Source organism: Lolium perenne, chromosome 3, assembly GCF_019359855.2.
Source record: "Lolium perenne isolate Kyuss_39 chromosome 3, Kyuss_2.0, whole genome shotgun sequence".
NCBI lineage: Eukaryota > Viridiplantae > Streptophyta > Magnoliopsida > Poales > Poaceae > Lolium > Lolium perenne.
In genome coordinates, this window is record NC_067246.2 from 301,176,846 (window position 1) to 301,186,005 (window position 9,160).

The 9,160-nt window shown below is 48.6% G+C and overlaps 1 protein-coding gene and 1 long non-coding RNA gene across 2 annotated transcripts; one reads left to right on the forward strand and one right to left on the reverse strand.

Moving 5' to 3' along the window:
• Positions 1-256: 256 nt before the first annotated feature.
• Positions 257-753, reverse strand: LOC127338780 (uncharacterized). The gene is made up of 3 exons (XR_007874499.2): positions 622-753; positions 442-505; positions 257-328 (listed from the first exon to the last, which is right to left on the reverse strand). It is a non-coding gene; the product is annotated as an uncharacterized lncRNA (long non-coding RNA).
• A 3,657-nt stretch (positions 754-4,410) lies between these two features.
• LOC127338779 (B3 domain-containing protein Os03g0212300-like) lies at positions 4,411-5,764 on the forward strand. The gene is made up of 2 exons (XM_051364765.2): positions 4,411-4,858; positions 5,168-5,764. The coding sequence occupies exon 2, from the start codon at positions 5,169-5,171 to the stop codon at positions 5,655-5,657; it is 489 nt and encodes a 162-aa protein (XP_051220725.1). The 5' UTR covers positions 4,411-4,858; position 5,168; the 3' UTR covers positions 5,658-5,764.
• Positions 5,765-9,160: the final 3,396 nt, after the last annotated feature.

Genomic DNA, 9,160 nt, shown 5'->3' on the forward strand with positions numbered 1-9,160 from the left:
AATCACCACGATTCCGTGCGTGGTGGACTGGTGGTGTATCGGTACGGCGCGGCGCGTGCGGTGGAGGATTCTCCGGCAACCAGGCGGGTGCGGGTGGGGTGCGTGTGGTGTGCTGCGGTGATCCTCCGGTGACCGGACAGGTGTGTGCGTGGTCGTACGAGGCACCGGGTGTGTTCGTGTACAGCGCTGCCGCTCCCGCTGGGAAGCGAAGAAGTAACGGAGCACGGTAGGGGAGAGAGACAAGCGGGCAAGCGGCGTATACCTGCGCGGCTGCCGGTCGCCTGCGTGGGGACGGTGCTCTCTCTCCTGCCGACGCCGGTGCGCTCACCTGTCCAGGACAGAAACCAAGGTCGGTGTTCGTGAATAGCGCCGCCGGCTCCCGCTGGGAAACGAGGAGGTAAACGGAGCACGGTAGGGGGTAGAGAGATGCGGCGTACGGACCTGCGGCTGCCGGTCGACTGCGTGGGGACGGCGCTCTATCTCCTGGCGACGCCGGCGAGCTCACCTGTCCAGGACAGAAACCAAGGTGGGTGTTCATGAACAACGCCGCCGCTCCCGCGCGCTGGGAAACGAGGAGGTAAACGGAGCACGGCAGGGGAAAGAGAGATGCGGCCGGCGTACCTGCGGCTGCCGGTCGACTGCCTGGGGAGGGCGCTCTCCTGGCGACGCCGGTGCGCAGCTCTGCTAAATGTAGCCACTACCGTAACAAACCCGGCTGGCTTTGCAGGGCCTGGGCCCATGTGCTGTGCTGTGCACGCCGCGGTGGTGGGATGGGAGAGAGAAAGGGAAAGAAGAACGCAGTAAAGACAAAATCTCATTTGCTCAGACTGACCGGTGGGACCGACTTGCGGCAGGTGAATACTGTGCAACGGTGCTAATTACGTTTGCACGTCACTTCCTCTCGAATAATCTCACACTAGTAGTTTGTTTTCGTCTTTGATATTTTCTACACATACATGCTGGTTCTGCCCAATATGTGCTCTAAAATAACTAGTATGATGTTTGAGATCTCCTCGTTTTGAATTTTGATATCATATAGTACCATATTAGAGTTGATGCGTTGGCTAAGTTTACCAAATTTTTGAACTGTTGAAAAGAGAAGAAAGGCTTGCTATATATATATATATTAATGCTCGCTCTCACCAAAATCGCCTTAAAAGCCACGTCCACCCTGTCGGCTCACCCCCACCCCCCACCCTCCTCTGGTGGCCTCCCCGGTCGGAGTGCTAAGGAGAGGAGACGACGGGTCCAACGTATACTAAATAGTTGTAGATCTCGGCGGGTTGGGCCTTCGCGCTTGAAGCTCGTGAGCTCCTTCGGGTGTGCGGTGGAGGTGAGGCGACGGCTTGCGAACCTCTGGTGGGAAGAGATGGTGAGATGCATCAACTCATCTTCTACCTCTACGATAAAGCTCTAATGCCATTCTCGCATTTGCCAGGATCTGACCCCCCCCCCCCCCCGGTTCCCTCCCTGGGGTCGTGATGATAGACATAAGGAAGCCTTGGGGTCTGGCGTTCATGTGGTTGGCGCATGGCAGGGTGGTCGAGTGAAAGCTCCAGCGTGCACTGTAGAAGCAACAAAGTTAATCGAAGTTCATCAACACCGGCAACTTTGCGCCGAAGTTACCCATGGCCGCTGGAGCCACTCCTGGTTGAAAAAGGTTTGCTATTCCTCGGTGTTTCTTCCTCTTTCGAAGGATCTTACTTGATTTCGTTCAGATGCGGTGGAGAAGATGACGGACCTGATCGCATTTCATGCTTTTCCCCGAGGATCTTTTCTGTAAAAAAATGTAACCTCATCTGCTCTTCCCCTATCTATTAGGGGCTGGCCTTGTTGTAACGTTGTACCGCCGCTTGGTTAATGGAGCTTCTAGGGCCTTTGAGTCCTTACCTGTTCAAGAAAAAAAAGGATTGATTGTAGGATTTGCATTTTATTTTAATTTACCCAACATTTTTCAGGCCCAATCCAAAACTTTATATAATATTGAAAAGTTACCAAAAGAAAGCCATTATTTTCCTCCACGTTTTAATCTTCGATTGAATTTGAGTTTTCCTCCTAGGTTCATTTTCTTAGGCTAGTCACCCTCATTTAGAGTGTTTTACAATTAGCACATTTGGTGCAAGTTTGCCAAATTTTACCGCTTAGTTAATATTTGGATGTGTTCTACTTACTAGGTATAGATCGATACGTATTTATATCTTGCACGCCTCATCAACAGTTTTGCCCTCCCTAATTATTCTCGCCGAACCACTTACGGCAAATGGCTACCCACCACCTAACTGCCCATCCTCACTCAGTTTTTTTCCTCATTCGCTAGCTAGGTGTTGTGTCACAAATATTACAAGGGTGAAACTTTGTTATTTTTTTGCTAAAATGGTAATCATGATGAGAAAATACTAAATGAGAAATTAGTGTTAATATTAGCAAAGTAGAGAGTAAAATTTGGAATTCATTCTTTATCTTGTTTGTGAATAGCACCGTTGCAACGATATATTGATGAAAATTCAGCGAACAATTTTTTACACCTTTACCGTAGGGGAAGCCCCTACAGTGTGATTTTATATATTTAAAAAAGAGGGTACAAAACAAACCACAACTAGGTCAGGTTACATCATGGAGGGAATTAAAACGCATCTTATTAACAACATAAAGACTAAACAAAAATTGTGATTAGCCATTGAACTAGGGGTTGAACACTACCAGCCTTCACTTTGTACCTATGTAGAATTAGGTCACCATGAAACCCCCATTTTCCATTTGCTGTAAGAGACAGGCATGTCCTTATAGATGAAATCGTTTTGAATCCTCCAAATATTCTATGTAGCACAAGTAAAACTTTCGTCATGCCGGTGACAAGAAAACCTGTGAGGCAAAAGCTTCAGAGAATGACCTAGACATGTCCCAATAAATGCTTCAAAAATCACGACGCTATAACGCGAAGTCACAACCAAAGAACAAATGATATATTTTTTCTAGATTAGCCCCGTGCACACACATTTAGGGTCAAAATCCAAGTGACAATGCTTGCGTAACATGGAATCTCTTGTGTTAGTCATGTCCATCATGAGGAGCCATGAAAATGCCTTTGGTTCCGGCAGGGTTTTTAATTTCCAAATAGCATTGAGTGCTATGTTTGTGGGAAACCGACCGAACAAGAATTTATAAAATACAATCTAGAATGTGTATATTTGTCACCCCAAATGAAAGAGCTCTGGTCAATCGCTTCAGCTTCAAGTGGTGCCTCCAACCACAGTTTTTTTTTTTTTTTGAGGGTGCCTCCAACAATAGTTGTGATAACGGGTTCGGCCAGTTTCTTTCAATTATCTGGTTAATTGTTATTATTCTTAATGAAAAGACATAACTTCTACTAGTTGCTTGGAAAATAATGATAGTTGAGTGTAGTATCACGAAGATACATTTATATATGTTTTACCAGGTCCAAATTAGTGGGGCCAGATGTGGGCCCTACGTCTGAATAATAGTTGTCCGGAATCACAAAATATTGTTCATTGTAAAAAAGTAAGAATCCTGAAATCAGTCACCTCGCCGTGGAATTTTAATTTTTGCACAGTGGAATTGTTATACAAGAATAACTAGGTAGTGCTGTATAAATCTTGTAACCGGATGATCATAGCTATCATCTTGTCAAGAATTGTTTTACATCTCTATAAAGAGTAAAACAACTTGTAATTTTTAATCACAATAAACGGATTGCAGGGTGGCTTGGCTATTCGTTTTCCACCCCATTAACTCGGTCTGCACACCTCGGGAGAAGCCGTTGTATGCCAAAAATAGCATCGGGCAGAGCATCTTCCTTTTCTTTTCTTTTTTTGCCAAAAGGGCAGCCTCTTTTGCATTTGGACTCCTATGGTAACGCTTGCCTTTTTCTTTAGGAAATGGACAGGTGGTCAAATCCCAACTGCTTGGCTTTTCCCTTTGCGTTGTGAACGTTATTGAGCGACTCCCATCTGATTCGTTCCATTTGCTTCCACTTCCCTTATTGACGCGTCTCTTTTACTATCTACTTCATGTTCCTGTATGTGGCCAAATATCATTTCTGAACTCCAGGTGTGTAGTAGCCACTTTTTTTGTAGCATTTGGCAACATATTAATTGACGATTCTTTAATCTATGCTCTAAACATAATTCAGCTATCCGGGATAATTATTTCATACTACTCCACTTATCATGCTCTGGGCGGGGCTTGGACAATTCTCTGGAGCCGGTGTAGGATTTGTTCCTTTGTTCATTTTACAGTTTGTTACACTTTCTACTGTACCAGGCGTTAAATGCATCACTATTTTTATTTTTATTATTATTACTGAATTATTTTGCAGCTGCTATGATTTGGAATTGGTGCTCTCTCTCTCTCTCTCTCTCTCTCTCTTACCGGCGTGATCCTGGAGGCGATTTGCACAAAAATAACCCTTTTGTCAAACTATAGCACAGACTGACCCTCCGGCGAAACTATTTCACGGATCTAACCCTTTTGTGTGGCGCCCCCCTCACGGGCGCCACACATGCCCATGTGGCGCCCCTGGCCCTGGCGCCACACACCCATCCGACGTGGCCCGTCGACGCTGAGCTGGTGACCCCGATCCGACGTGGCAGCACGAGTGGCGCCGCTCTCGCCGGCGCCACACTTTGAAAGTGTGGCGCCCGTGGGAAGGGCGCCACACATTCACTTAAGTTTGGGCCGCGCGCGCGCCCCTAGCCCGACCCTTCTTCTTTCTTTCTTTCTCTTCTCTTCTCCTCCCTCCCCCCAGCCCGGTTCTCTCTCTCCTCCCTCTCCCCCCACCAAATCCACCATCAAATCGTCAGATCTATCCGTGGAGATCGTTCCCCATCCATTTGTCAAGGTAATCTCCTTCAAATCTTCTCCATTCATCCACTAATTTCATAGATCGGGCTAGATTTGGACATGAACCCTAGACATGTTTTTTTTCTTTTGTGCACTCTATATTGTGTTGTTTGTGTTGGAGATGGTAGCCTCATGTATGCATTTGTTTGAACCATAGATTTGTAGAAATCTACATATGAAATTTCACATGTATGTATATGAACTCTATGTATGTATGTGTATGAACCCACATGTATGCCTAGTATTTGTGATGGAGTAACTCATATTTGTTAGTGGAATGGATCGTAATATGGTTTCAAACATGTAGGATGGCCGGTCCCGGTGGACGGGGAAGGGGCCGCCGCGGTCCTGGGCGCCCCCCGGGCCGGGGAAGGGGCCGCCGCGGTGGAGCAGCAAGGGCCCCACGGTCACCGTCACCTGCATCCTCCTCGTCTTCGCATGAGGAACGCTGCTTCGAGTTTCTCCTCCGCATCGACAACGACCCACTCGGCATCAAGCGGCTACCGGACAAGTTCGCCGAGTTCGTCGACGGCCACGAGCCGGCGCACTTGCAGCTACGGGAGGCTAGCTGCAACTTCTGCCGCTGGTCCGTGGAGGTCCTGTTCGACGGGCAGGGCAAGATGTACCTGCACACGGGGTGGGACAAGTTCGCCCGTGACCTCCACCTCGAGCCCGGCTGCCAGCTCACCTTCCTGTACGAGGGGGACGGCGAGATGATCGTCAAGGTGTTCGACGACACGGCCTGCCGTGTGCACTACCCCCACACCGGCGAATCCGGCTCCGACACCGATAGTTAGATCGTCGAGTGTTGTCAACTCTATCTTCGTTGCTTCGTGTTGTTTGAATGCTATCTTAAATTGTATCAAACTATGTGCTACGATGTTAGGTATGATGATGTTATGTCCATGATGTGTGTACAAAATGGCTGTTGATATGATGTGTGTATGACATAGCTTTTGACATGATGACAGTTTTGTTGGAATATGGTAGGATTTTTCATGGTTTTAACACATGTCAATGTGTATTGAATAATTGCCGTCACGGGCAATGCACGGACACCCTTCAACACATTGTTGAAGCACTCGGCCATGTTGCTTGTCATTTGGCCATATCTCCTCCCATCCTCATCATAAGCTCTTGCCCACTTTGAGTTAAATATGAGGTGTCTATGAAGAAACTCTTGACCACCCGCGTTGAGGTCTTTGTGCTTCAGCAAGCCGTTGTATAGGTTTGCGAAGCGGCGCTCAGAGTAAGCGAGGCAACAATCTTGAAGGAGGTCAGACAACTCTTTGCTCTTGCATGCCCGGTAGAAGTTTGCACAAAAATGCCTCATGCACCATCGGTGATGCAAGGGAGCATGCCCGGGAATTGCAACCTCCACCGCATTGAGAATTCCTTGATGACGATCGGAGATGACACACACTTCCTTTGAGGGTGGTATGACCCTCGTCCTCAATATATGGAAAAACCATTGCCAGTTATCATTGTTCTCAATCTCTACCAATGCAAAAGCCAATGGTACTAAACGGTTGCTCGCATCACTTGCTATTGCCACCAATAGTGTGCCCTTGTACTGACCGGTCAAGAAGGTACCATCCACGGCTATGACGGGCCTACAATGTTCGAATGCCCTCGTGCATTGCTCGAATGACCAAAATGCACGGTGAAATACCCTCACTCTTTTACCATCATGCAATGTCATTTTGGTTGCGGAAGGCTCCACCACATGCACCATGCCCGGGTTAGTTGCGGCCATCGCTAACAACAACCTAGGGATACGGTTGTATGCTTCCTCCCAATCACCGTACAACATCTTGAATGCGGCTTGTTTGGCCTTCCATGCCTTCCCGTACTTGACGTCGTATGCAAAGGTGGATTTGACCGTATCTTGCACGGACCTAATGCTCATGATAGGAAGTGATGAGATCTCCGCCGAGAGCTTGTATGCAATGAACTCGGATGTGAGTTGACGGTGGTCCGGCTGTGCATCCTTGCCATCAAGCTTGGGCCCCCGGCACATGTGAGTGGCTACACAACTTGTTATGTGCCAAGAGGGCCCTTTTTTGAAAGGTCGTGCACGGACAACCCATGGGCACCTTTTATCCACACATTTTAGCGTGTACCGCTTCTTCAAGTCCGAGTGAACAACGATGTAAGGGCGATGATGCTTAATGGAGAACTCCTTCAACCATATCTTCAATTCCAAGAATGTATCAAACGTTAGCCCTTTAGAGATCATAGCCGTCCTACCATCCACATCTCTCTTGGATTGTGGCCTAGCTCCAAGAAGTAAACTTTTGCCACCATCAACCACGGCTCCATCCGCAAGACTAACATCACGGAACAATGGTACCCGGATATCCCGTCCGGTTACCTTCTTGAAGATCTCGGCTCTTTCGGCTTCCTTAGCCGTGAAGCCATCCTTGTCAACCTCCTCTTCGGGTCCATCATCATCCGAGTCCGACGCATAGCATCGGGAATAAGGAATGGAGTGGTCCATCTCCTCTTGCGTCCAATATTTATCCAAATCACCGATATTGTTGCAATTCATCTCGAAACCATCATCACCATCGTCATGCTCATCATACTCATTATCCAACGGAGCTTGTTGGGCAATGGGAGATTGGACAATGGGAGATTGGGTGGCCTCTTCTTGGCTCATGGGTGGAGGAGTCCTCTCTCGAACGGGGGAGGAGGGCCGGTTAAGGTCAAGCTCGATACGAGCCTCAACCGTCTTGGTTGCAAACAACTCCAACGCCTTATCTTGTGACCCGGCCACCGTCTCCTTGTAAATGGACCATCGTTGCTCGGAGTTGATACGCATTATCTTCCAACGGGTGTGCATTCCAAACCCCACATTATGCCTTCCCTCTAGCTCAACACCATCATTTGGCTCATTCCAATTCAACTCAACCCTAACTTGTGCTACCACCTCCGCAAAGCTAGGGCTAACGTCAAACACCAAGTCAACCTCTTCCGGGTCCGGCTCTATGTTTCCCTTCAAAAAAGCATCCTTCTCCACATGATGAACATGAACAATTCTTTCCATCCCCCTAGCATAATGGGAACACATACACACATGCGTTCATTAGTTACCATAATCAACATAATGTACCCATACAAACTAGCACACTACCATTTCTTCTACTTCAACAACCCTAACATCCAACCAAATCCATCTCCACCCTCAAATCAACCAAATCCACATCTAGGGTTTCACATATACATTGGAGCAAATACACAAAATCAATGGATGAAAAGAGGGGAAATGGAGGAGATTACCTCAAGCAACGAGTTGGGAACGATCTCCACGGACAGATCTGATGATTTGGTGGTTGATTTGGTGGGGGGGAGAGAGGGGGAGAGAGAAAACCGGGCGCCTTTGAAAAGAGAACAAGAACAGAGGGAGGAGAAAGAAGAAGGGTCGGGCTGGGGGCGCGCGCGCGGCCCAAACTTAAGTGAATGTGTGGCGCCCTTCCCACGGGCGCCACACTTTCAAAGTGTGGCGCCGGCGAGAGCGGCGCCACTCGTGCTGCCACGTCGGATCGGGGTCACCAGCTCAGCGTCGACGGGCCACGTCGGATGGGTGTGTGGCGCCAGGGCCAGGGGCGCCACATGGGCATGTGTGGCGCCCGTGAGGGGGGCGCCACACAAAAGGGTTAGATCCGTGAAATAGTTTCGCCGGAGGGTCAGTCTGTGCTATAGTTTGACAAAAGGGTTATTTTTGTGCAAATCGCCGATCCTGGACTGCATGGGACCACCTGCCTTACGTTCCAAGAATGTAACAGAAAAGGAGAGCAGCAGTATGCAGCTGCGCCGACTACAACTGCACATGGCGAGGGTGATTTCTTGTTCTTCTCTTGGCGCAACGCGTTGTAATACAACGCCGCTAACTCTCGTTTTCTACAAATCGGTCGGAACGCGTGGTAACTCCAACGCATCTCTACCGAATCCTTATAACGTAGAGAAATAAGCGATGAAATAAGTGGAGTAAAATTTTACTTCTCTAACGGTGGTTGGATATAACAGATTGAGACCCCACAAATTTAACCAGCAGGAGTGGCCTCATTTCCCCCTTTCTTTCTCTCTCCCCTCTAGAGTAGCTGAGAGCCTCCTCGAAGGGGCCGGGCCGAACCAAAGCCGATCTCGCCAGCGCCGCCGGTCGAGATGGGTGGAGGGGAGGTGCCGGAGTACATAGAGTAGCTAGGGTTAGTGGCTTTATGCCGGTAGGGGGCTTGATGCCCGGTAGTGCGAGCGGTGGAGGAGATCTGGCCGCCTGGATCACTGCCGATGTAGGATC

Coding starts and splice junctions, on each gene's coding strand:
- LOC127338779 (XM_051364765.2), top strand. CDS start 5,169: ATGGCCGGTCCCGGTGGACGGGGAAGGGGCCGCCGCGGTCCTGGGCGC.